This window comes from Anas acuta, chromosome 15, assembly GCF_963932015.1.
Source record: "Anas acuta chromosome 15, bAnaAcu1.1, whole genome shotgun sequence".
In the NCBI taxonomy this organism is placed as follows: Eukaryota; Metazoa; Chordata; class Aves; order Anseriformes; family Anatidae; genus Anas; species Anas acuta.
In genome coordinates, this window is record NC_088993.1 from 9,556,045 (window position 1) to 9,583,761 (window position 27,717).

The 27,717-nt window shown below is 42.1% G+C and overlaps 1 protein-coding gene and 1 long non-coding RNA gene across 4 annotated transcripts in view; one reads left to right on the top strand and one right to left on the bottom strand.

The window, feature by feature from the left end:
• XYLT1 (xylosyltransferase 1) overlaps positions 1–25,616 on the top strand; it is a 190,333-nt gene extending 164,717 nt beyond the window's left edge. The window contains exons 9-11 of one of the 2 annotated variants that reach the window (XM_068699923.1): positions 2,880–3,075; positions 8,974–9,307; positions 9,933–13,050. In XM_068699923.1, the coding sequence (XP_068556024.1) occupies positions 2,880–3,075; positions 8,974–9,307; positions 9,933–10,204 (802 nt within the window). In that variant the 3' untranslated portion in view covers positions 10,205–13,050. Of the gene's footprint in view, positions 1–2,879; positions 3,076–8,973; positions 9,308–9,932; positions 13,051–17,427 lie in introns of those variants that run through there. The other variant, XM_068699922.1, reaches the window with a different exon arrangement.
• The window catches only part of LOC137865130 (uncharacterized), a 112,962-nt gene continuing 98,306 nt past the window's right edge, over positions 13,062–27,717 (bottom strand). Inside the window, exons 7-8 of one of the 2 annotated variants that reach the window (XR_011101763.1) lie at positions 19,897–26,537; positions 13,062–14,111 (exon numbers count right to left, since the gene is read on the bottom strand). This is a non-coding gene — a long non-coding RNA (uncharacterized lncRNA). Of the gene's footprint in view, positions 14,112–19,896; positions 26,538–27,717 lie in introns of those variants that run through there. The other variant, XR_011101762.1, reaches the window with a different exon arrangement.

Consider the following 27,717-nt stretch of genomic DNA (forward strand, 5'->3'; position numbering starts at 1 on the left):
TAAAGTGTATCTATATATAAATATATACATATATATAGCAAATAAAGGCCCTTACTGGAGAAAAAAAAAAAAAACTTATGTGAAAAATGAATTTAAAATACGTAAGTCTAGCAAATAAGAGTTCAGTGTAAAACGGTTTTGAAGGAAGAATTCCTGGTTTTAGACTTCAACAGAAAAGACTCACCTCATGGTGGATGCTTGCTGCCTGCAGACACATCTGAAGCTGTTTAGATTCAAAGCTGAGAGGGTTCTTCTTTTAAAGTCTTACATTACAGTCTCTTAATTCCTTCTTCAGAGTGTATTTTTGGGACCCTGCTTTTTGTAATCTTAATGGAAAACACATACAGCCTAAGTCAGCAAGCATGGAAGAGAGTCCTTGTGTTTTGACAGATAGAGTTGGCCTCTCGTGTTCTTTAAGGAACTGAATGCGCCGTGACCTTCTTACCTAGTCATGGAAGTGCTGAGCAATGTCCTATTTAGAAAGATGTGGCACTAAGTGGTCCAGATTCCTATTACAGCCTTGCCAGTAAAGGTTACCAGTGCAAAGCAATAAATGATCAATAACAATTAGATATAAATAATCACTAGTAGCCTGACTTCCTTACATGAAATAAAGGCAGACCAAAAGAAGTCCTGGGGTCATTTGTCCTGCAGAGTGAAGCCAGCAGCGAGGATGAGAGCTATGTGTAACCAGTACTGAAATAATTTAACAATTACTTCTGTGCTTATTCCTTTTGGTGGTGTTCCGATGATGATTTATATCAATAATGAGTTTCATTTCTGGGGAGCTTTTCACTGCACAGGAACTCAAGGTGCTTTTCAAGCTTGCTCAGATTATATATAGGGAAGTCGCATCATCCCCCACTGAATGCAGCTGTCTTCAGGATAAAGCAAAGCTCCTTTACAGTGGGCTGCAGCCTCACAAAACTGCAAGGAACAACTGCAAGCAGTGATAGGTAGCGGAGGCTTCATTTTCATACCTACCTAAGCCCCCTCAAAGCATCAGTGTCCAGTTTAAATCACAGAAAAATGGGTAGCCCTCAGGTTTACGATTCACATCTTTTCTCTCTGGATACTCTGTTGTCTTTCCACGTGTGCATATATGCACTTACTCCTGCCCTCCCGTAATTTTGCATGTCTCTAAAGCAGTAACAGCAGGAATATATTTGGGCTGAGCACCTTGACAATATTCCCTGTGCCGTTAGGGCCCGCAGCAGCAGGAAGTTAGCTGATACTGCAGTCACAACCCCAGCTCATTTCACACTGCTGCAGGCACTGCGAGGAAAGCCTCGACCGCTTCACATCACATTTGGAGTCAATCCCATGCTGCCTCCCACAGCTGCCCAGGAGACTTCTGTAAGAGAAGCTGCCTTGCACACTTTTCTAACAAGGGTTAGCTCACAGCGTCAAAAAGATGTGCCCCCTGCAGACTGCTCTGGTACCAAATTAGATTGCATATCAGCATCTTCAGTGGAAGCAATGCTAATGTGCGATTGAGATTTAATTTATTTCTCTCCACATCTCTAGATGTTTTTACTCACTGCTGCCAAGAGACAATTTACTCAGACTATTTCAAGAATATTGTAAATATTTGCTGCTGCGCATATATAAAACAGGAGGCCTTAGTGCTCTGCACAGAAGTCAGATTGTTGCTGATATTGGCTGCATAGCTTTGCTGTGCTCTTCCTCGGTCCTTCAGTGCTGCCCCGTTCGTACCCCGTCTTGTTATCTGTATTTCTTAGGCTCTAGAGACTTCCTTCTGGGTGTTGCTGGTGTCTGGTAATGGGAAGTCATTCTTGGTTAGCTCTCTTCCTGCTAGTTTCTTGGGCTATAATAACTCGCATAAGGGGTCAGTCTTAGCTGACTTGACTGGGAAGGTTTGATACTGGTTGGTTCTAAATGTGTTGGAAGCACACCTGATTGACAATTAACATCAGGGCTGTGAGTAGCAAATTACTCGATTTCAGAGCCATGAACATATTTTAAATTGTTCTTTCATCCATATGTGCACACATACATCATCGCAATTCTTTCTAAGATTACAGCAGACAATTGACCACAAGTTTTAATTATTTGAATCAATGACTACATGGTCTCTGAAATCCAAACCATAAGAGAAGGCTCCCAAGTATTCCAATTAGAGGTTTTTCCTTTTTGTTTGACCTTTTTTCTCCTGTTTCTTTTTAATTATGAGAAAGTTAAAAAATAAAAAAAATGGCAATTTCCATCTCAAATCTTTAAGGAACATGAAGTCCATTCCCTAAAATACGGGGACTGGATCCTAGTGTCCACCACTGCTGTGCAACCCTGCAGAGCGCTGTCCCTGGGGCATGAGCTGGAGACCAGATTTATTTGCACAGCACGGTGTGGGGCATCAGCTCGCCCTCGCCCAGCCTCGCAGCACCCTCTGCTGTCCCCAGCCTGCTGCTGTCCCATCATCAGGTACCACTGGGGACTAACCCTGGTGAGGGCAGAAAAAAAGAACGCTGATTCAGAGCAATAAATACATTTCATGAACATCATTTATCCTTGTAAACAACCTATTAATTTATATCTATGGGTGACACTTTTTACCCACTTTTTTACCCAGTTAATAAGGGAGAGGGGTTTTCTGGCATGTGGAGGTATCTCCTAAGGAGCTTAAAGCTCTGGGTAGCTTCTGAATGAGTTTATATTCTTAGTAACTTCTATGTTTTAGGGTAATCAGAACAGCCTAAGAATATTTGATAATGAGTCATGAACACATTTGAAATCTCTTAATGTACAGTGGTGAATTTTCTAGTTAAAATGAATGCTTCTTAAGCCATTATCTCCAAGTAAGTGGAGATTTCATGTCTCTCATGTGTAACCAATGGGTGTGTGCATGTGCTGTTTTACAGATACTATCCCATGGGCCACCCAGTTTCTGTCCACCTTTACTTCCTTGCTGACCGTTTCCAAGGTTTCCTAATTAAACACCATGCCACCAACCTGGCTGTCAGCAAACTAGAGACTTTGGAAACATGGGTAATGCCAAAGAAAGTCTTCAAGATCGCAAGTCCACCCAGCGATTTTGGAAGGTTACAGTTCTCAGAGGTGAGTATTCATAGCCACCCAAACGATTGCATGCTAGCTCAGCAGCCTTTGGAAATCATATTTCCATGTAATTTTTAGCTCAGAGTGGCTCTGCAGTGTAATGCACAGCTTCTTTTTTAAAGGCAATACTGTGGTGAACCCTCACTTCTTACGTTACCCTGAATATTCTCATTCATTGCTGACAAACTGAAGGTGTTTACTGTTGTAAAACGGGCTCAGAAACTTAAAAGTTTTGTGATTGTGATTGTTACGACTGCTGTGAAAGGTACGTGGGAGCTGAAAAATGTGATGTTTCTGCAGCTCCAGATGTGAACAGGGATGTGGTAAGCATTCCTCTCAAGAATATGCTGGGGGAAAAAAAAAAATGTACATAAAGCTAGTGATAGGCAGCAGTGCCACATATGAGTATAATATTGATACTGTAACATGGAAGAGAAAATTATCACAGCAGTGGATGAGATTTCCCACAAATCCTGTTATTTCTTGTAGGGAGTTGTCTCCGCATCTGACGTGCACTGTAAAAAGTGTACCCTAAAATACGTCAGGAAAGTTGACCACTAATAGGACCTGACATCTGTGTTCTGTTTTAAAGATACAACTGTCTGAGCAGTTAATTTCGTGATTTTTCTTGTTAAGCCACAAATTTCAATTAAGGCACAAAATTGATTGAACAAATGCGTTCCAGTCATTATGGCCAAGTCCATAAATTACCGTCTTCTTGGGCAATTAAGAAATGCCTAGGTAGGATTCAGTGTTTTGGTGTGCATGGCAAATCCATGACATTAATGTGCCATTAAAGAGATGGATGGAAGGTGTGTTTCGTTTATCAGTGTGTCTGATGGTAGACTTGCCATTTCATGCAGTGATAAATGATCATACAGGCTTTAATTCTTGTGATTTGTAGGAGTACTTCTGCTGTTTATTTGATACTTTTAATCTCGCCTTCAGCCTGATGCCTGCTCTGAGTCTTTCTTTCGAAAGCAACTGGGCTGGCAGCAGGAAGAGTTTTTTCTAATTGCATGATCAAACCAAATACATTATCTCAGTATTTTAGAACTCGAATAAAAGTATTTAGAAAGATTACATCTGACTTTGTTTCAGGTGTAGGGAGGAAGCAATCACGGGATCAGAATTTACTCACTGGCCACTTGCCCGGTTCCCCCTTTTCCCAGGGTATTAGAACCAAACCTTTTTTCCCCAAACGAGCCCTGCAGCAGCCACGAGCCTGGCCCACAGATGACCTGGAGCAGCAGTGCCCAGCATCAGTCTCCCCTGATGAAGCAGCAGCAGCATGTTGGTTGCTTTGCTTGCTGCTGTGCTGTGCTCACAGCTCTGCCGAGCATGGTGTCTTGCAGGGAGGATGCCCAAATCCCACCAGGCTAATGAGCCGGTCCTCATGGCCTCATGGACCACGGCTGGTCTGCAGACAGCCCTGTGTGGTCTGCTGCTGCAGCGACGCTGTGTGAGTGCAAAGCATGGGGAGGATTTAATCACCTCTCAGCTTTTTTCAGGCTGAGGAAATGTTTTCTTCCATTTAAAATCTGTGAAAACAGTTTTGGTGACTGCTTACTTGTTTTCATTATTTTTTCTCGCCTAAACTCATGAATGGTCCCCTCCTTTCATAGATGATTCAGATTTTAAAAGACCAGGAGGTGCAAAGTCAATCATTTAATTTTTTCTTAATTGTTTATTTTACTTTCTCCCTTCCCTTGGCCTGCAGTCATCTCTGCCTCTGAGCCAAATTATTCTCTCAGTTACTCTGGTATAAATCCAGCATTAACCTCTTCAGCTTCAGTATGGCTGGAAAGCCTCTCTGCTGCTGCTGCTAATTAAAATGCCACTTCCTTGTCAAAGTCCAGCAAGTGTAAAGCAAATTTAGCTGTTCGGCTAAGATGAGGGCACCAATGTTTAGCAGGTTAAACACCAGAAAAGAATCTTAGGATTTGAGCTTATTGAGACATGAAACTGCTGTGTTTTTTTTTCAACAAATTTTATCCTATAATCTTGCAGAAATTTAAAATGGAATGGAGGTGTTTGGGCTGGGAGCCGTTTCCCTCTCCCAGTTTACACCAGTGAGACCAACCAGGAAAAGCACAAATACACTGAACGTGCTCCTGGGTGTATTTGTGATGCTGAGACACAACCACAATGGCAGCAGAGATGATAGGGTCTCTCCGGGCAGGAGTCAGCCCTTCCTGCACTCTGCTCCTTGGCTTTGCTTCTCACATTTACCATCTTGGCCAGGGTTTTTCACCATACGTCCCATAAAGGTCACCTCAAAAAATTAGCTGGCTGGGCTGCCTAACAGGCCACTGGGGTTAATAACTGTTTGAACTGCACAAGGCTTCTGCACTCATTCTTGGGCTGAGAAAATAAAATGACATTACAGGAAATCCAAGAGAGAAGATTTCCAATCATTTTCTCCTTTTCTTTTAGAAGTTCCCACATCTCCTAACGTTGGCTTGCACATAATGCTCACACTATGTATCCTGTTAGTCTGGATCCATGATAACTGCTACATGGAAAACAGAAGATTGATTCGCTGTGGAGCACTAGTCTCAGCTCAGAGTGTATCAGTGGAACACTAAGTTCATTTCTGGGCTTGTTAAGACTTGTGATTCATCACAGAGAATAAAATAAACTAGGTGGCAGGCAATTAGTGTGCATTGTGTGAACCTAATGGTCCTGTTTGTGGTGAGCAATGAGACACAAACCCATAATCAAGGCATAATTTATCTTGGGAAAATTTTATCTTGGGACTGAACAGAGATAGAAACAGGAGTTTTAAGCCAGTGAGCGAGTTCCAGCTTTCCAAGCATACCCCGTGCTCAGTGCCTGCTCTTGAAGCCCAAAATAATGGTGATTAAAATAATGATGTGGAAAATGTCGGCTTCTCTGCCACATCCCTTCGTATTTTAACAGTTGTTCATTACTGCTCAATTCCAGCCCGTACTTTGTGCATTCCATTTGAAAGTGAAAGCCTACTTAAAATGTTTTAGGGGGCTATGAAAAATATTATAGGACTGTAGTATCTTTTGGCCTGTAAAATCAAACAATTCAGTACCAGGGACTCGACTGTGTAAAGTTCAAGAGAAGAGGTATAAACCTCTGAATAGTGCGTTAAGTAAAATTCATTTTAAAATACTGTGCTTCTAAAACCAGCTTGTCCTGCAAGCTGCGCAGCATGAGAAAATAACTGGTAATAAACGGCAGGCCCTGTAAATAGATGGTGAAGCTCCCTGCCTTTCCTTCCTCTAGTGTCCTGTGGCCCTCCGTGAGATGGCAGGGGTGCTCCTGCCACATCCTTCAACTTTTTCTTTTGGGGTTGCAGCTGAACAGACCTGTTTGAAATCAGTAGCAGCCACTGAGGATGTGGACTCCCTGCCCCAGCTCCCTTCTTGGGACTAACACTGCTGTTTGATGCTGGTGAGGATAGATCTGCATGGAGTTTCTTCTCACAGAAGGCAGGCGTCTCTCTGCTGGTGGAAAATCATTCTCAAAGACGAAGGCTGGCAGTACTTCCTAAAAGTTGTTCTAGCTTGAATTTCTTCAATGTCTCTAGAAAATCTCGAGATAGCAGGAGTTGAATAACATTATTCCCTTTCTCTTGAGGTTTGTTATCAGCCTTGCTTTAGAGGGGCTGCAGTATTCATAGATGAGACACAATCTTCTGCTTAGCTAGGCCTGATGCCATTTATTGCTTTGAACATTACTGGGATTGGTAAGGAGGCCTTTAGCATGTTTAATTCTGGAGGATGAAGTCATCTTTCTGAAAGGTAAGAAATACAGGGTATATTTCAGTAATAAATACTGGGTGCGGCACAAAGAGCTGTTCCTTACAGGGTTTTGTTTTCCCCAAGAGGGTGCGCATTTGTTGCACGTGTTGTGGCTTTATCATCTCCAGGTCTCCTGAGCTCCAGTAGGTGTGATACGGCCACACTCAGTGAGGGTCAGTGGAGTAGGTAATAAGATCTGGTCAGGAAATTTCCTTTCTGAGCTTATTTCCATAAGCTCAGTCAGTCTTGTCAGGAGAGTTCGCACTGACAGCTCCTCACGGCAGTCGATGCTTGGGTCTGATAACTGGGCTATGCTGTCTAGTTGGATTAGCTGGCGTGCTAGGTGAAACACCTCTGAAATACCAGCCATTCTGCCGTGCTGATTGCAGAGTAGCAGAAGGGTCATTTTGTCTCTTACTCTGCAGTGTCATAGTCCTATAGGAGCAATTCATATGATGACAGATGGATTTGGGATGTTAGGTTTTTATTCCGCTGGCCTTGTGGCTTTCTGCTAGTAGTCCTCCTGTAATTTGTCTGCCAACCACAGTGATTGGTCTAAAAGGGACTGGGAACTGGACAGCTTCCCGTGTAGAGATCAGTGGTAGCTGACATCAGGTAAGTGTTATGTTTTCCAGGTCTGGGGGATTTGGGCATTATGTTGGGACCAGTTATTCTCAACAATTAAGGTGAAATCTAGCAGAAAGACCTTTGAAGCAAATCAGCCACAATTGTTTGTCATGCTTCAAGGAAAGCAGAGTCCAGGGTCTCCCCATGCCCCACAGGAGGTGAAGATTAGGGACAAGGGCAGTGCAGCACTGGGGACATCTTTAATATCCTCATATGCTGAAAGAGAGGATCCTGTCTTTCTGTGCCCAGTACTCCAGAGATCACTTAAGAGACTCCAGTGGTTTCTGTGTAGGGAATTAGTCAACTCATAGGTCATCTGTGCTGATTGGAAATTAAGGCCAAAGAACACCCGAAGGGCTATGAGAAATTTTGGTACCAGGCTGCTGAAGACATCGGTATGATTCTCCAAGGAACGACATCGGATGTCTGCTTTCCAAAAGGAGGCAAGGGGTTCTGCTCTTTCCTTTAAATGGGGTCACTCAAATCTTTTTTGATACTGATTACTTTTGATTTGAGGTCACAGGATTGGGACCTCATGGGACAAGGAAGATGATGGGTACTTTGTCCCAAAGCAATAGGCAACCTTCAGTCCTGTGGTCCGCTCTGTTTTCTTTTGAAGAATTTATGGAACTGGTCTGTTAACATTCAACCTCATAAGCACATGCTAGATACAGTGCTAAAATAGTAAAAAAAAAAAAATAAAAATCTTTCAGTTGGCCTAAGAAGGCCCATTTACTATGTTTTTGTGCTATCTGTTTACAGATGTGTTTTTGCAGTAGTGTACAAGTGTTTAATGGCAACAGCTTGTAAATTTGTATCATCACATGGGTTATGGGTGAACCATTAAAATTCATATAAAGAACATTGAAATATGAAAGCTGCTAGGAAAAGGAAAGGTCTATTAAATATTTACACTAGATTGTGAATCAGCTGCTTTACTGTTAGTTAGAGAATAAATAAAAAACAACATCACTGTTATGACAGTAAGGAAAGAGTTTTACCAGAAATAACCTCCCGCATCAGGGAGGAAGGAGGTGCAAGGAAGCAGCATCTCATGTATATGTTGTAGCAAAGGACCCGATGTGACTCGTCCTAAGGCAGCAAATGCTCTTCCTTGCTCTTAGCAGTAGCTGGGTAGCTGCCTCTAACGTGTATTATACGTGTTGCTGACCCAGCAGATGAGGGTCATGTGCATTGCTATGCACAGTCTGTGTCCAGTCACTAGGCTTGGTTCTTCATGGACTGCTTCCATGTGAGGAGAGCTGCTGTAACTGGTGACGCCACTCTTACCATGGAAAAACATCTGTATCAATCAGAAGTCGGCAAATGGACAAAAAAAACAAAAAGCCTCAATTTCAAGTTTACCTCACATTTGTATCCCTTGTGAATGTCATTTGAGAAATATGATTTGTGTATCCGGAGAGCCCTCGTGTGACACAAGGGTCTCAGATGCTTGCAGAGATGATGTCAGCAGCAATGTGGTCTCTGATTTCAGATCGGCACCGAGTGGGACGCCAAGGAGAGGCTTTTCCGCAACTTTGGAGGACTCCTTGGGCCAACAGATGAGCCAGTTGGCATGCAGAAATGGGGGAAAGGCCCCAACGTCACCGTTACTGTCATTTGGGTGGATCCAGTCAATGTAATAGCAGCAACGTATGATATTCTTATTGAATCCAGTGCCGAATATACTCACTACAAACCACCTTTGAATTTGCCTCTGCGACCTGGTGTCTGGACAATAAAAATTCTGCACCACTGGGTACAGGTAGCTGAAACCAAATTCCTCGTCACTCCTCTCACCTTCTCAAATCGGCAGCCTATCAAACAAGGTAAGTTTTATTATTTGGTAGAGGAATAATACAGTTATTGTGTCCGTATTCACTGTAAATGCTGTTGGTAAAAATGAAGTAGCACTGCATTGGAAACAGGGAAAATAAGGGAATATTATAAATAGTAAATCAGAAGAATTTATTGCACCAAGACAGGCGAAAGTGTCTGTATCCAGTCTGTAAAGCACAGCCACTTTGAACAAAAAGCTATTTATATCTGTAAAATACGCACAGTTCAAAATGCAGAGAAGTTCAGACTCTCAGTAATCATAAAAGCCATCACTTAGAAATAGGAAGAAAAATGGACCTTTCTCTGAAGCTTTGCATTTGCATTTGCTCATAAAGAGTTACAGATGTTTCAACTGCTATCTTGACAAAGTCTGTGTGTTTAATGATAAACAACTTTAATATATGAAATCCTGGATTAGTCAAAATTACCCTCGGCCGGAGCTACCTGACAGGTTGTCAAGTCCAGGCACTCACTTTTGCCTGATACCTGCCAAAAACTGCTGTGTACATGCCAAACACTTGTGTTACAGAAATACCTATAAATGCAGCAGTCCTGGTAGGTGCAGTATCAGACCCAGGCTTCATTTTTTGAAAGAAAATGTTTTCTTCCCTGCAGCAGCAGCACTGAGCCATCCTTGGGCTGCCAGCATATGCAGACCGCCAGCCCCTGCGTCATTTGATTGCCTGGCTCTTCAGCCAGTACCAAGCACCTTGGGCTGTGAGAAGAGAGAACATTTTGTAGCCACACCTGTTTTCTTATTCACTAAGATCAAAACAAGTTTGTTGCTAGGAATATCTTTACCCTTCTGCTTAACATGCTCAAGTGCTTCCATCTGTCTAATATTAATATTCATAACTTTAGACATCTTAAAGTTGCTAGATACATGAATGATCCTATTAAGTTTTCAGAAGGTCTTCTTCCTGACAAGGCAGCAAATAAACTGAGTCAGGCATTTACCTTCCAGCATAACGTGCTGCTTCTGTAATGCAAACACCACCAGACAACTGCTGAGAGCTAATGCAGCCCTTATCTTGCTCAACAGGAGTCTGATTCTACACATTTCTCACCAGAACAGCTAACTTACTGATTTCTTCTTCTAACATTTGGTGGCATCATTTCTTAAGCAGAAACTAAACCACAGACAACCTGCTGCTGTTATTAGGTAATAGACAGTGATACATTTTGAAGGAACACCATGTGTAGGAGAAATAAGTTTTTTAAGTTTGAGGCAACCTACTTCTAAGCACAGCTGTTACTGACTTGTCTCCCGTAAATAATGAATTCCATGTTCCTTGTTAATTTAACAGTTAAGGCATAAATTGAATTGAATATGTGGCACACAGCCAGCAACCTTGCTGCTTTCTGATACAATGGGAGAATGCAGTGGAAAGTTGAGTGTGTCTCAGACTTCAACTGGGAGTCCACACTTAATGGTGTAAAGCGAAAAGTGTCTTTGGTCCAAACTCTTGACTCTCAGATAATTCCACTGATACTATGGAGCCACTCCATATTGCCACATATAACAAAGAAAAAGTTGGCACATCGGTTGACCAGGAGAAGATCTGGCTCATATTTGTTGTTAAAGAGCCCTATTCATTCACATGGCAATAAGAATCTGCTGTAGGAATGAAATACAGAGCTTGGGAACAATATTATCTAGGGAAAAACCCTCAGCAGTGATTTGCTACTGGTGTTGGGATGCGTAATCTCCATGTGTCTGAGGTATGGAGGTAAAGGAGAAAATGAATTACAGGGCAGATAGTGACACTCCCCTCCTGTTAGAATTATATTTACAATGCAAATTTTTGGGTGTTTTGTTTGTTTGTTTTAAGGCTTTCTGTCTGAGTGACACCACTGTGCTCTGTGCTGGCAATTGTCATTTAGCTTTGATTTCCAGCTTTTGTCAGTTTGTCACCACTTTATTACTTAAATAGATTTTTCTCTGCCAAATAAAGGCATTGTGAGAGTATGACAGAAGAATTAGAACTTCTAAAAGAATAATTTCTGTTACTGTTGTAGACAATGTGAAAGCTGACGAAATCTCCTAAAATGAAGGAATAGTATTATTGTCTTGTCCTAACACTGAAAATAAAACACACATCAGACTTAGCTGGGAGCTGTCAGCAGAAGAGAGGAGTATGCTTTAGTAGGGCTTGGTTTAGCATGTTGTTCTCCCCAACATCTTCTTTCACCCCCAAATAATAATAATAATTAAAAAAAGCTGTATAGCTCTTGTTAGAAAGGTCTCCCTTATAGGTAACTTGTTACTCCGGCAGCTTTTTTCATACCACTTTGCTTTATTTGTTTCACCATGATTAGGCCCAGTCTGCCTCATATACACCAGGCATAGAAACTGGAGTCCACGTAGTTACATACATAAAAATTTGCCTGTGTTTTGTGCATAATGTGTCATTCTAAAAAATGTTTGCACAGATCTGACAGCTGCCACTAAACTCTTGCATCTGGAGAGCAAGAACATGACAACTATCACTGTATTTGCTAAACCACTGCATATCTACACGATTTCAGCACAGAGCACAAGGTAAAGTTGCTCGTAATTTCTCAGCATCATGAAGGGAGCAACTTTCTCCTCTGTTAAGTAAACTGAAACGTGTTCATTCCTGTATCATGACTCTTAAAATTCATGATTACAGTTCAAAAAAAAAAAATTAATTCTGGGACAGCTACCAGCAAAGACACTTCATTTAACAGTTAATAAAAACAGCATATGCAGCTAGTTTACTCATTTTCTATTCCCATTTATTTATTAATTTTGGCCTAGAGTCTGTGCATGCAAGTAAAACCAAGGAGGGAAATCAGGGACATTTTTTTTTCTGTGATATTATGTCCAGATGTGCATAACTGACAGAATGTGAATTGTTTAAAAACAGGGACTCGTTGCCCTTTACAAAAGCTATATCTATAAAAGAGAGATCAGTTCTTATATGGTGTTTTTGAGCACACTTGGAGGTTTGGGATGTCTCCACAGTAAGCGAGTCTCCCAAAGCTATTTCAGTGGGAGGTTTGGAGTCCAATATTATCTATTCTTTCTTGCTCCTCTTTCTCTACCAGGCATCCAAACCTGGGCCTGTTTCTCTGAGTTCTGTCAGGAATCAGTTTTGCCTTTCAGCATATCCTTCTGGCTCAAGAGTGCCTTCAAGTGTTTGCTTGGTTGGGGATAATGGAGAAAGAAGGGAAAAAAGAGGGGGTGGAGCACATGAACTATGTGAATTTGCCAGGTAACTCATTTGGAGAAATCAGGTTCAGCTCCATTTGGTCCACCACTGTCTCCTTCCTCCTACGTCCCTCACAGCCAGATTCTCTTTTCTTCTTCTAACTGGCGATTTCGGGGTTTCTCACTGTATGGCTGAGTGTGTTAAAGCCAAGAACCCCGTGCTCACTGTAAGGACATGGGGGAGCTGCCAAGGACCATCAGGGTGCCCCAGGACTGCATCGTGCCAAGACAGAAAGGGAGTGTAACGTGGAGGAGACAGAACAGGGAGAAGATGACTAGAAGATCAGTAGCAGTGACTATACACTGGAACGGGGCTTTCTCACTGCTTTCAGCAGCATGAGTTGAAGAGCAGTTCAGAGGCTCAATGTCCAGGTCCCCTGCACAGGGACTGGAGAGGCAGAATCGAACAACAGGCATAATCCAGGCTGTTTAGCCAGCAGTTCTCAGACTCACCCGAGCTACCAAGTATATTTCAGTTCCCATGAAAACACAGCAAATTCAGCCAGCAGTTCTCAGACTCACCCGAGCTACCAAGTATATTTCAGTTCCCATGAAAACACAGCAAATTCAGTAGAGGCTGGATCTGCATCTCTATCATCCCCCTTTCCCACCCATTGGTGCTGTGCAAAGCCTGTGCAAAGCGCTCTTGCCGGGTGTGATCACACACAGCTCCTAGGAGCACGGAGAGGTGCAGGGAAAAAGCCAAAGCAATTTCATTTTCACATTTGAGTTTATATTCATGGCAAAGTTTCCACGGTGATCTCCCAGCTGGAGTGATGCTAATGAGTTGTCACGCATTTACTGTATAGTACCTGTTTCATTAAACCCAAATAGGTTACTGTGAGCCAGTGGGCAGATTCACTTCTGGGGCAGATAAAGCCCCAAACCTCAAGCCAATACCAAATGCTGGATTGAAAATAAATAATTAAATGAATAAAAACTTCTTCCTTCAAGTAAAGAGGGCAGGGACAGAGAGCATCCGTTTCTTTCTCCTTCAGAGAGACCTTTCATGTTTGGTTCCTACCATGTTCACGTGCCCCTGATGTGGGGCTTCTGCTCCCTGCTGCCCCACCACAGGGCAAGGAGCCCCAAACCCCAGCTCCTGGTCCAGTGCCCTCCAGCTACAGGTTCCTCTTTCAAAGGCTTGACGGCATTAGCAGACATCCTGTGATGCACACACATCTCAAAAGCCTTTTAACCTAATCCATATTTATGGATCATCTTAATTAAGTATATACTGGGAAACCTTTGTTTTGCCGTTGGTTATTTGCAGTGGCTCAATCAATTCTAATTGCATCTATACAGATTATAAAGTGGGTGGCAACTTGTGTCAGAACTGCTGTGATTTCTTTAAATTAACCAGCTGTAACATGACATGTTCTTGATAAATGTAGTAATAGCAGCAGGCAGGCACGTGGCTGCAGACAGTAGACATGCCCTGGAATCGTCATTTCAAGAAAAACCCTGAAGACAAGGATTTGCTTCGAAATTTAGTTCAGATCCAGTTGACAAGGAGTCGATTAGCTTCACAATGAGCAAATGCAGCACTGTCTTGTTTGCTGCAAGAGAAAACAAACCAAATGTCAATAAAAAAATTACCTCTTTGCCAGAGGGTTTCAACACGATTCAAGTAAAAAAATAAAACTGTATGTTCTGTGTTGCTTTAAAAAAAAACAGGTCTAGCACCTTAATGTGTACTAAGGTAATCACATTTTTCATTCCTTGGCCCACTCTCTGTCTAAACTCATTTGCTTTTTCTGCAAAATGAAGAACAAACCCACACAAAAATGCTGAAATCTCAGCCTGTGCAGCTGACTACAGGCTGTGTGTTCAGTCCAAAGAAGTTATACTAAGTAAAGTTGGTTGAGAAATGAAATGCCCTCCCAGAGTGAAGTGCAAACAAAAATGGGGGACAAAATTACCTTATTTTTTAAAACTGTAATTTAAAGTCTGTAGAGTATGTTTTTCACTGGTATGTCCTCTACCTCAAAGGACTATATGGATGTCTTTGTTATCAAAAAAAAAAAAAATCTGGCTTAATGTCTGCAATCCAGTTAATTTTGATTTCGTTGCTGTAACTGTAGAGTTTTCAGTGCATAAAGAAACATCTCATAGTGGTAAGCCTTACAGCTGTTAGTCTTTTTTCATGAGCAAGGACTGACGCTTCAGTGCTTTAAAAACATGCCCAGTAGCTCCAGCCTCCCTTTGTGCAGTATTTCAGGGCATCTCCCCTGTCCCAGCCCAGCAGGTTATAGTCATGATTCTCTCTCTTTTTTTTTTTTTTTTTTAATCTTTAATACAAAGAGGAATCGCCCGCATCTCCCATAGCTTGGATGAGCAGCATGGGCAGTAAACAAGGATGAGAATTTATTACTTTCTCCTGCAAATTCTTCAACAGAGACTTAGAGGGTTCTGAGTTGAATCCTCAGAATTTCCTGTTGATGCATAGCTCTGTGCTCTGACTGCCGTTAAGCAGCTCCTCTGTAGGACGTGCAGACACCTAACTTTGGGTATTTGCTCTGCTGTGGGGACAGGCAGTCCCCTTCCAGTATTGAGTCAGGGTTTTGTAATTTCTTTCACATCAGGGAAGGACATGGTCTCTGTGTGCAGTGATGGCCCGTAACACACTGAAAAGCACTGTGGTTTGTCCTTTCTAATACTATCCCCAGCTGTATTTCCTTCTCTTATCTGCTGATAATATTTGTTTGTTGTTTTTCAAAAACCTTTCCCTTCATTTCCATGATGCACTTTTGCTGTTGTCTCTGCGGGCATGTCCTTGCAGCACGGCTGGTTCTGGAGCAGAGCACAGTGGTCACTTGGTGGGGCAGCGCAAAGCAGCAGTGTGCTGGGGGAGAAGTCTGGCATGTCTGACACAGTTACAGCAACAGAGACACGGAGACATTCACGTGTGTTGAAGATGCTGAGGTTATCACCCTTAGTTCTGCAAGAGCAGCCCCCTGATCTTATGCAGCAGGGGCCATAGAGAAAAGATCATCTGCTGCATTGCCAGCACTGAGTCCTACAGCTTCTGTAGGTTTCAGTCCTGATAATCCACAAAGTCCTGAAGCCGAGCAAGTTCCGTTTCATCCCAGTATTTGTCTGGAAAAACATCTCTCTTGTTCCAGGCAGAAAACACATGCACAACAGCCTTTAATTCAACAAGCTCTCTGAATTGCTGATTTCAATCAGATGATCCTGCTAGTAACGCCAACTCTTATTTGTTTGGGGATTTTTACTTATAATGTTCCTATTTAATTAATTTGTTGACAAACAGTCTTCCATATTTAATTACTTCCAAAGGAGGAAATTTAATCATGTGTACTTGCTCTGTTTCTTAAACTGCAATGCTCTGGCAGAGCACACTTCTGACACATGTACATGGAACAAACTCCTTTTGACTAGCAGTTATTCTGGATAAATAATTAAAAAAAAACAAAAACAAAAAACATTTAAAACAAAACTAAAAAAGGTGGGTTTGATGAATGCAGGAACAGTTAAGCAGTGTGTAATGGTGATGGGAATCTGCCGAACTAATTTAATTGGGGATTTGAAGTAACGGACTGGTGCAGTATTTAACATTAAAAACTTTGCAAATGTAACAGCAAAGCTCCAATTAAATGTCCCTTTTCCCTCTAAATAAATGTACTGATTTATTGCCAGTGCCTGGGATACTGTCCTCTGCATGGAAGAAAGGGCTCAGTGTCAGGCTGCAGTGCAAGCAGCAAGGACATGTGGAAGGAATTGTAGACATGAATATGTAATTCCTGGCCTCTAAACGATATCTGAACCCAGTGGCTTTCCTAGCCTGGAGCGCCCTGAATGGGCCCTTTTTGTGTTTTAGACAGCGTGTGTGTTGGCAGAGCTAAACATATCCTCTGTGCTGCCGGGAGCAAAGATGGTAAAGAGCTCAGCTGAGAACAGAAAGAAATGGTTGAAAATTTACTCCCTAGAGGCACTGAGTGAATATTTTTAGAGGGTCACATTCTGGTTTTATGAGTAGCACCGTAACCTACTCTCAGACCTTGAGAAGTCAGCGTGCCTTAGATGAGGGTGGTCAGACCCACAGCATCCAGTTCTCTGAAGGTGTTATCACAGTCTGTCAGTGAGTTCTGCTGCAATATTACAGATTTGGGATGACAATGTGCTGCATTTTGCTGAGGTAGAAGAGTTACTGTAAGAAAAGCAACTACAATGCAAAGAACCGTGTCATTAGGAAATGGTCTCGATCCATTATTCAGTGCAATAGCTGGAAATACGATTGTCATTAGAGAGCACTTTCCCAGTGAGATTGGAGCACTTCCAGGAATGATGCTGGAGTTACACAGGTTTCATCAGCCACGTCTGGTCTGCCGAGGCGGTGTTGTTGTCCTTCCAGTGCCAGGAGTGGTACCACACGGGTTTTGGAGGCAGATAGAGCTCATAAATGTTGTGACTTCTACAGCAGAGGAAGAGGAATCAGTCGAGAAAAAATAGGCCAAGATCTCAGCTCTTTCTTCCAGACAAATCATTGATAGTACTTGAAGGTCTGTCTGCGGTTGGCAACCTTCTCCTTCCAGGTCTCTTTGAACCAGTCCCTCATTTCATTTCAGTGTGGTCATCCATGGGCATCTGCAGAGGTAACTTCAGCTGAGCAGGGCATAGCTCCCGGGCTTCCTCTGTGGTGAAAGAAGCAAAACTAGCTTTTCCTGAGTGAAAAATGAGTTTCTTACAGGGAGCTGTGCATTGCTCAAGCTCCAGGTATGGACAGGAGCTTGTAGCGAGTGCCCTGCTGGGAAGCCCACGGGGCCGGGCCTGCCTTTCTGTTGTGCTGAACCCTTAAATCCTAAAGATTTTCTTTAACACACTGATTTTTGGGCTTATTTCTGCTTTTTCCAGAGGAAGCCTTGAAGTATCACAGCGGGCCTCCAAAGAATGCGTACATGGAGCAGAGCTTCCAGGGCTTGAACCCCGTCTTAAACATCCCCATCAGCGCTGCCCGCGTGGACCAGGCCAAAAGGAACGCGGCGCTGGTGGGCGCCCGGCTGGAGGCCTGGGTGGACTCGCTGGTGGGCAGCGTCTGGTCGGCCGTGGACATCTGTAGCACCGGCCCCACCGCCTGCCCCGTCATGCAGGCCTGCACCCAGACGGCGTGGAGCTCCCTGAGTCCGGACCCCAAATCAGAGCTGGGCCCCGTCAAACCCGACGGGCGCTTGAGGTAGCAGCCGGTACGCCCTCCTGCGGCATAGGGTTTTAAAAGGGAATTTAACCTTGCTTCGTACGTCAATCTCACACCAGGTTTCAACTAAGGGAACATTATACTTTTTTTTGTTACATATTGCAATATAGTTCTTAAAAAAATAATAATAATTCCGACAAGGCCTTTGGCACTGCTCTCTCCATCAGCTCTGTCAGGAACGGCTTGGTTCGCCTCTGCTGTCCCGCCGGCCCCGGCCGTACGGGCCTTGAAGCAGTAGCAGCCATGGAGAGGGCAGTGAAGGAGCAGCTGCTGAAAGTGTTGTTTTTTTAAAATAAATTTGTCTGTACCTCTGCTGTTTCATAGGCTTTAATTATTTTGCTACCATGAATAAATCACAGCAAAATTCCCTTCTATTTATGCTTCCTGGGGAGGTTGGTTACTGCAGGCTATATCCCATATGGCCGCATTACTTTACAGAACATGAAATAATTAAGGTACACCCTCATTATTTTTTGTTATATATAACACAAAGCAATTCTGGACTCAGCTAATGTCTGTTGTCATCCTAGTTAGGGAATGCAAGCTGAAGCAGAGACATTCAGATTACAGTCAGAGATTTTTCAGACTAATTTTATGCTGAACTCTAAATGGAACTGGTGTTTTGCAATGTTAGTCTTTCATTTCTCATGCGGTCAGGTTCAGGGTCTGGGTAGTAGCAGTATTATTTTAAAAGCCCAAGGAGCATTTTGGATTTCAGCCCTTTGAAATCCACAGGGTCTTTCTAAGCCCACCAGCACCTATGCATATTGCAGACTTCCTGCACTGCAAGTGTGTGTGTAAATTTGGGTAGGTTGGGCTGTGTCTGCTCACGCGTTTGCTGATGAGCCGAGCTGTTTTTTCTCAGGCAGCAGAGTTGCTCAGAACCAGTAAAATGGTGGCATTTGGCCTTTGTAGTTTAGAGATGGCAATTATTTTTATCAGTGGGAACAAGACTGGGACCTGAATCTGCAGCAACACATTTCTTCCCTATAATTGAGTAGTGGCTAATAAGTTTTAACACTAATTTCCTGCCTTGATCTCAGCTCTGCCAGCTCTTCATGAAGAAGAGTATTTTTAGGCTTGTCAGGAAACCTTGAAGGCTGTGCAGGAAGGACATCAGGGTTCCTGACCAAAGCTGGACATGAAAGAGCAACACCATGTTTCTCAGTGCTTTTGCTTTATTCTCTCAACAAACTCTACTCTTGTCTGTTTTCAGAGTTCCTAGCAGGCTGCACCCTGTTTGAAATAGGCTTGTGTTGCATCATTTTAAGCTGCATTTTCTACAGTAGGAAAAAAATGTATTTACATTCCAAAAACTTTTTTTAAACGTAGGTTTTATGTGCAAATTCATCTCCAACTGATGCGTTTTGCATTTGCATAAAACATGCACTTTGTTTCTGTTGCTGTGGTAATCTCTTGACCCAGAAAGGCTATTAGAAGCTATTGGGTTCACTAGGAAAAAAAATCCTGTTGATTTAATAAAGCCAGGTATCTGTTTACCCTTCTGTGGGCATGTCTTTCATTCCCACTGATGAGAGTTAAGCTTCCACATCAGGAGGGAAATAGATGCTTAAATCATTCCGTAATCGCATCACACAGAAAGGTTGAATTCCCTTTTAAACAACACTTGCAAGATGACCGTGACACAGAGATCCCAGCGGCTTGTTCTGTCTCTCTCCGTAGTATTGGTTTAAAGCTACTTGCAGTTTGCTTTGGACTTGAAATTGCAGTGTCAGCTGTGCTGGCATTAAGGCAGAGCATTGAAATGTTTATCTGGCATGAAAATGGATGCATAGAAGGAACAATTTAGGTATTTATTATTTATGTTTTAGTCAATGACTAATTAGTAGGTGCTGCTTTTGCAGCTTGAAGATTATGTTATCTTACTAACTGAAGCTGCCTTTATTAAGAAAAGGCCTTCCTCCCCTCACACTTCCCTTTCTTTTTTCCTTCTTGATCTCGACAGTCATGAGAGCTGTAGTTTTAGGAAAGCTTGTAGCAATGAGAGCTGGTTGAAATATTTCAGTCAAAATAATGTTCCTGCTTTTCAACTGGCTCTGGAGGCCAGTGTGTTTAAAACCAGGGTTGCCAACAGGTTTATGTAATAGAAATACAGTGTCATTACTTACTCAGTAGGGTTTTTTTTTGTCGTTCTGTTTGTTTTGTTTTTTTAACAGTGCTGATTGTGAATCTAACATTCCTTCATGAAGTGCAGATTTTCTGGGGAGTTCCAGTCCTCATTATGAAATCCAGGGCTTTAGTCACATTGATGCAATGGCAAGTGCACCATTAAAGCCCTGCGGATCAAATGGAGAACATCATATTTAGGGCACACAATACAATTTCTTTAACAATCCTAGTCAATGATTGTTCTCAATGAGACTGCTGGGGTAGTCGCAAAATCTTCAGTCTGTCTTGCACATAGGCATATGTATAAGGGTGCACCCACACAACACATGCAGATAACTTGATTTTTAAATTTGATACCCTTTTATTCTTTAACAGGAATGTTTTAAGTGCTTTGTTGGTAAATTCTCGTTATTAACTAGATGAAGCAGAAGGTGACAGCAATCCAGTCTTTTGTGGCTAGAAGAAAATCTGCCACTTACGCGACTTAAATGTAAGGCACAAATTATTTTGTTTTAGTTCAGAAAAGGAAAAGAAATCAAATGGTTGCTGATGCATCTATTTACACTATATGTTAGATTTAAAATGTATATATATTTTTTTAATATTACTTTGTTTTCTGAAAGACAAAAAGCATCTACACAAAGAAGTTTTGTAGCAAGCTGGTACTCACAGCACTAGCTGTAGAACTGCAGAGGCTGGTCCTACAGCCCTTTCTCAGGCAAAATTTCCATGGAGCGCTGATTCTGAGTGAGGACTTCAGGGTCAAGTCCAACATAAATAAAAGGGGTGACAGTATCCTGTGAATAACTACTACATGTGTTTGAAATCATCAGAGGATGAGCTGCCATGTTTGGAACATCTTCTGAGCTGAGTGTCAGGTTTTGGCCGTAAATGACAAATTCTGCTATAGCTGTTAGTGTGCAGCCACAGACACATATGTCCTATAGGGACACTGTGTCTGAGTTGCAAAGTGCTGTAATTGTGCAGTAAAACCCACGGAAAGCCAGGCTTTCCATCAGGAATCAGAGCTTGCTCCAAGCTGTGGCTGTGGCAGTGCTGCTAAGAACGACGCTCTGCTAAGTGGCTTTTCTGGTTCTGAAATGGCAGGCACTTGGAGCCTGTGATGAATATTATATATTGTTAGAAGAGAATAACTTCACAGATCTTACATTTGGTGAAAAGGAGAATTCAGAGCAGGGACCACAGTTCGTACAAAACAAGCAAGTTATGCATCTTCATTTGAATGTGCTAGTGTTATTTTCCAATCACACTGGCTAGTCCTTGCTGAATAGGACTCCAACTGAAAGCCAGCTTTGATCAGAATCCCTTTCTGTGGCAAAGGGGTGTACTTCCATATGCACGCATTTGTCCTCTGTGTATAATGCTTTGCTCATTTAAATTCTGTGCCCATTCTGTGCGATAGCCATGTAACACTTCTGTGATCAATCAGTATTACACAGAAAGGAAATGTGGCAAGATGTAGAACATCTACATATGTGATTTAATAAATTACATCCAAAGTCAGTCTTAGTGATATGCAGACCTGTTTATATGGTAATGTTAAGCCTTGAGGCTAATAGAAATAGCTCAAATGACAGTTTATTTTTAAGTGTGTCCAACTCTTTGATGACATTTGGACACTGAGTAGTCATATTTATATTTTCATTTTCTGATATTCAAATTTCTAGAATTAAAATTATGCCTTCATTTTTTGTGCTCTCAGCAAGCAGAGAATTTTAAGAATCCCTCCATGATGGCAAGTATTACACAAGGAAGTCCATCTGTGTCTCTGTTGCTAAGCCTTCGTTATCACTAAGCCTAGAGATGCAGGAATGTGCATTTGTGTGCTACAAATTGACTTTAGCTTCCTAGGTATCAGCTTTAATGCACAATGCATGTACAGTTGTTTAACAGCAAATTAACAACGATCCTGCAGCACCTTCAGAAGGACCAACTAACGTGTATTCACCCTCTGTCCATCTGCAGAGCTAACTGCAATACTAATGAAGCCTCAGTCTCTCTTAGCTACTTTTACAGTGACCAGTGCAGTGAAGTCAGTGAATCAGAACTGGAATTTTCTAAACCTGACTGAAGGGAGAGACACAGAACCATAGAATGGCTTGGGTTGGAAGGGACTTGAAAGATCATCTAATTCCAGCCCCCTTGCCATGGGCAGGAACACCTTCCGCTAGATCAGCTTGTTCAAAGCCCCATCCAACCTGGCCTTGAACACTTCCAGGAGTGGGGCATCCACAGCTTCTCTGGGCAGGGTATAGATAAAGAAGATGCTAAAACTTTGCAAAAGTTTCATAAAACCATGCTGCAACAATACTTTGAACAAACTGGGCAACTCTTCTGTACAGCAAGACTGAGAAATGCTGATACCGTGAGATCTTAGTTTTGACTTCCCAGATAAAAATAAAACCAAATCCAGATTTTAATTGTGGCCAGACAATGAGGACCAACTTCTGTTGATTTCTGTAGTTCTCATCACAGCTGTCAGAGAACTGCCAGCTTGCTGCTGGCTATCACACCCTCCTTGTTGCTTTCCCAGGTCCCAAGGCTTCGGGAGTTGGCTAAATTATACCTTGGCTGACTTCTTTGCTTTCCATTGGGCAGGAAGTTTTGTATTCATGTGAGCCAAATCCCTTAGGCTTCTTCAAAACCCCAAGCTGTAAATTGGAAAAGTTTGCTTTTCAGAGCAGCCTTCAGCCAGCTCAGTACTAACATACATGAAGGTGGCTGTAAAAGTGACAGCGGTTATCTCTTCCTGACTCTTCAGGCACAGATATTCAATATGTGTAACAGTAGGTCTGGTTAGTTCAGCAGCAGAGCAAGACTGACCTGGTAGAATGTGGTTAGCAGCATTTCCCGTTGTCCTTAGCTTCAGTCTGGTAGCGAGAAGGTAATGATCTCTATGTGCTTTCTTTTCAACCATCCATGGCCTCCAAGTTAGTCTTAGGGATTTGTAGCACATCGCCTTAAACTTAAACATCGCCTGTCAATGACAACTGAAAACATAACAGAGTCCTCCCAGACCAAACCCTCCAGCTTCTGCCAAGACAGCTCCAGGGCTGCCGTCCATGGGCAGGGTACAAGCAGGTGTTGGAGGGACAGGACACTGCCCGTGCTGGGGGACCGGGGGGGCTGCTGAGAACAGGGGGACTGGCCTACAGAGGTCCCCGCAGAGGGCAGGCGCTGCTGCAGCAGGCACAGAGGAGCCAAACAAATGTGAAAGAGGGTTAAGAGCAGCCAGGATGCTATAGACAGTATCACAGAATCATAGAATATGTGGCATATAGATCCGCAGCAAGTGTGGGAAGGATTTTGTAGGGAAATGCCTTTCTTCCTCTAGGCTATTCAAGGGCAAGTGTTCAGATTGGTAACTGGCCTTTGAAAGCCTTCACCACCACCACCAATGTAAGGAAAAGGACAATCAGGCTGAGAGCATTTAAAATTGAGGCAATGAGGTCTCGCAGCCCATGTCACCCAGGACAACAGCAGCATTAGGCTTTTTGCAGTTGAGCGTGTTGTTGGCAGCAATTAACCCTCGTGATGTGAGACTGCAGGTACCATGTTGATTTTGCTCCTTTATACTAACGACAGTGTATAGATCACTCTCCTCTCTTTGCTTCTGCCTTGGTTACCTTCTTTTGCTCATGGGTGCTATCACAGCTGCTACCTCACTGTGTCTGCAAACACGTTTACCTGATAACAACAAAAAAAGGTACCAGAAATCTCCTTGAACTGAATGTACAATCTATGCAAATTCTCTTTCTACTTTGTTAAAACCTAGAAGTATTACATGTAACCTTGCCAAATAAACAGCAAGATACTGTACAGGTGCCTCTGATAACAGAGTGACAATTCTAGGCGCGGTTCATTGCGCTGCATTTGTATATTGTAATGACTTTGCTTGTCTTTGGTTCTGTTGTAATTAACACCCTCGACTGAAACAATAGTAATCTATTGCTAGGGGAGCACCTTCAGTTTGCTGGGAATATTCTGGAGGAGGATGTCCGTGGCATTGAATTTTATTTTCTAGCTTATATCCAAAAGAAGGCACAGACCTACTGGCCAAAATTGGGATGGTGTTCCAGATTTTTGTTAGGTAAAGCCTGCTGGCTTTGAAGTGTCTGTTCCCATTGTGGCATCCAGTGTGTTGCCCCTTACAGAAGCCTTACTTTCATCCTTCCTAAATGTGGCCTTAAACCGTGTTAGAAAGTTAGGTGTTGTCTGTGTCTTGCTCACTGTTTCTGTTTGCTGTGGAAGGAATAAAAGGCATCTTGAGATTTCTATTACAGCTCAGTTGTGTTGCTGTCAGCTTACACTTCACAAATACAATAGAAATTGCTTACAAACGCAGTCTTTAAGGGAAGAAAATGACCTTCCCTTTGGGCAAAAGGAAGTCTCAGACATTCATATAAACCTTAGGAAATTATGAGCTCTGTCTTTTGCAACTTATTGTAGATAAGGAAGGTGGATTTAATTACCTACAAAGTGCAAACTTAATAGCTTTTTATTTATCTTCAGACTGTAACAGGACAGACTGCTCTCAGATGCACAAGACAATTTCTGGAGTAATTTCACTCATTTTGACATGAGATAGTAGCATGCCTTTCAGAGTCATACTGGTAACTGGGAGAAGCTGTATTCTCTTTAATGGTTTGGTCTTAAAATCTGAAGAACATCACCACTTGGGGCCAGATTTTGAGTGATGGTTGGGAATCTAACAGAACACATAGAAGGCAGAGGAGTCTGGCTGTATCACCAGTCATAAATTCACTTCCAAACATCTGGCCTTTGGAGCCATGTCCAAAGGTCGTCAAAGTCAGCAGAAACCAAGGCCTTCTGCTAAGGCTTGGATGTGTTGGTTTCTTTAATGCTTTTTCTCCATGGAGAACTCTCATGTTTCAGTAGCACCAATATTCCCGGCAGGCTGCAGTGCTTTAGGAATCCCAAATCCTACCCTGTTCCAGTGTTCTGATGCATATACAACCCAAAGGCAACTGAGAAGGGTTTACACAGCAAAGAAGATTTGTGAAACAAAAAGTATTAATTCGAGTTAATGAAATGATTTTTCTGACTTTGTTATTTTGGTTTTGGTTGATTGGATTTTTGTATTGCCTAACATAATCCATAATAAGTTATTCCTATTCTGTCATTTTCAAAGACTGGTGGTAATATAGTTTTAAGAAATAACTATTTTGTTATAGATCATAATATGCATAAAACTGTACAGAAATATTTTGTAAGCTATTGAATAAGAAAAAAAAAAACATGTATATACAGCAAAGTTTAAAAAAAATTGGAAATTCAAATGGAACACACTGAAAGATGTAGATATTTTGCTATTTATTTAACGGAGTATTTTATGAGATATTGAAATGTCTTAAATTGACCGGTAATCAAAGTTCAAAGTCAGAATGCTTTTCTTGTAGTAGAATGTGATTTTCAGCAATTATTGCACTACCCCTTTTTGCACCCTTTTGTCTTTCATTTAGCAGAAAACAATGTGCCTTAGCTGTATTCTTTGTCAATGGGAGTTTGTTTTTTTGTCCAATAAAGCAATTTTTTTTTTTTTTGCAGAAAATGAAATGGATGTATTAAATACTGTATTATACCAAAAACACTGCAGTTGTACATAAATGCTTTCTGTCATACTGTGTTTTCAGATGCAGAATTTTAAAATAATAAAAAAAAAAGCTGTCTTTAGGAATGGATGTGCGCACTGTGTTATTTTTAAACCCACTAATGGAAGTCTTTATTTAAAAGAACTTTGCTATTTGATGTTCTTTAGGAGTAAAAATGGAACAAAGCACTACTGAGCTGTGATGCCAATGCTGATACTGTTATGCTTCTCAATAAGTCATTTCTCAGGCCTCATTTCCCAGCCATAGTAATTATGGAGGAAACTTTCACAGGTGCTTTTTGGAAATCAATTTTTGTTGGTCAAGCTGATGGCTTGCACGTGCCACGGGACTAATGTCACCATCAGGAGCGGCGTCAGGAGGCAGGGGCTGGGCACCACAGAGCTCCCAGCACCACTGACACCATGGGGTTGAGACATGAAATCTTTTTAAGCCAAGTTCTCCTTTTTTTCAATCTCAAATGACTCCTATAGGCAGAGGGGCAGAAAGGATTAACAAGGAGCCTGCCTTAAGTCTGTTTTCTAAAAGTCACCATCTACGAGGCACATTGGAGCAGTTTGTTCCATGCATCCCCAAAGTGTTCATCATGCCAAAAGATGAAGGATCTGGCAATGGACATAGGAATAGGCAGCTGGGTGCAGGAACACAACCTAATGTTAGAGCTCCCTGCTTTTAAGGACAGCAAAATAAATGCCCTTTGCCACTACTGAGAGGATGAGCTCAGAAAGACCCATTTCTTGCCTAGTTCTCCTAAGCTGGCTTAAGACCCAAACTAGCCATTGCCTAATGTTCACCCGGATGAACACTTAAATTTATTTTCTTACCCACAGGCTCCACTCTGATCACAGTTTTTTTTTAAGAGCTGCTTTCCATAGATGTGCTGTGGAAAACCAGTTAGATTTTCTTATAAGGGTGATGGGTCTCTTTAGCATGGTCCTCATGATGTGTTGCAAGTTTGTCTCCTAGTACTGCTTTTTGATGTGGGATGCCTGAAAAAAAAAAATCCTTGATGACCTTCCAAAAGTCTCTGACACCATCAGGAGTCTGCGTGACTTCTTCATGCACCCCCAAGCAGTGCTGCAGGTTCTCTTGGCAGCCAGAGCTGCTTTTGATCTTGTGTTTTCTTTTCACCTGCTGTTCAGGAATTCCACTTTTTTGGCACTTAGATGCAATGAAAGAGGTCTGTTTAAACAGAGGAGGGAACACAGTGCTAATATTTTAGTCCTGGTACAAAGAAAAGATTTTTCTGCAGAGGGGAAAAAGAAAAGAAAAAAAGAAGACTGCTCTCAGCACTGAAGCCTGGTTTTATTTATAGATGGGCTAAGTATGCTGCTTTTTTTTTTTTTTTCTGGCTCATTCCTCATCCAGCTGCTAATGTTCTTGGCATATTAAAAAAATAAAAAGCTCAACTTTTGTTTTAATTGTCTCCAAATGTGTCATTGGCCTGAATTAAAAAAAAAAAAAAAAGCTACCAGGTGTTCAAGTGTTTTGCTGTCTTTGTGGACTTCAGCTAGGATCTGAACAACGCTCTTTGAGGGTACACACAAAAATCCCAGAAAGCATCACGGAAAGGGCTGTCACAACGTCATGCTAACAGAGACGTGGCATGAAAGAATACGTCTCTGTCTCATTGAGATAGTGTCATCACATTTTTTGCATCTGCCATGCCTAATCTTTCTTGATCATAATATTTATATAGAGGAGAGCATGCTTAATTCACAATAATGGCTCAGAATGCACTGCAGAGCAGTTTGCCAATAGGAAAGCACAGTAAACCACATGCAACAGCGATTGCTTTCACTCCAGTGCCAGGATTTTTGACTTTTTTCCATCCATTACTAAAGAAAATGTAGCCTGTTTTCTAAAAAAAAAAAAAAAAAAAAGAGCAAACAGTGATCCAGTGATCTGAGGCTTCACAAACACAAGCTGCTGCATTTGTTTGCAGTCTATAAATGATTAAAAAGTGGGCGCTTCATGAGTTTCAACGATATTAAAAAAAAAAAAAAAAACAGACACAAGACACACAAGAAATTGTTAATTGCTTTATGAAGGTTGAGCTTGGTCGCTGTGGTGCCAAATCAGCCCTTGGGCATGGTTTATGCCTTCACCTGGCAGCCCAGGGTTGTTTTGGGCAGCCCTCAATCAAAGTGGTTGCATGCCAGATTCCCA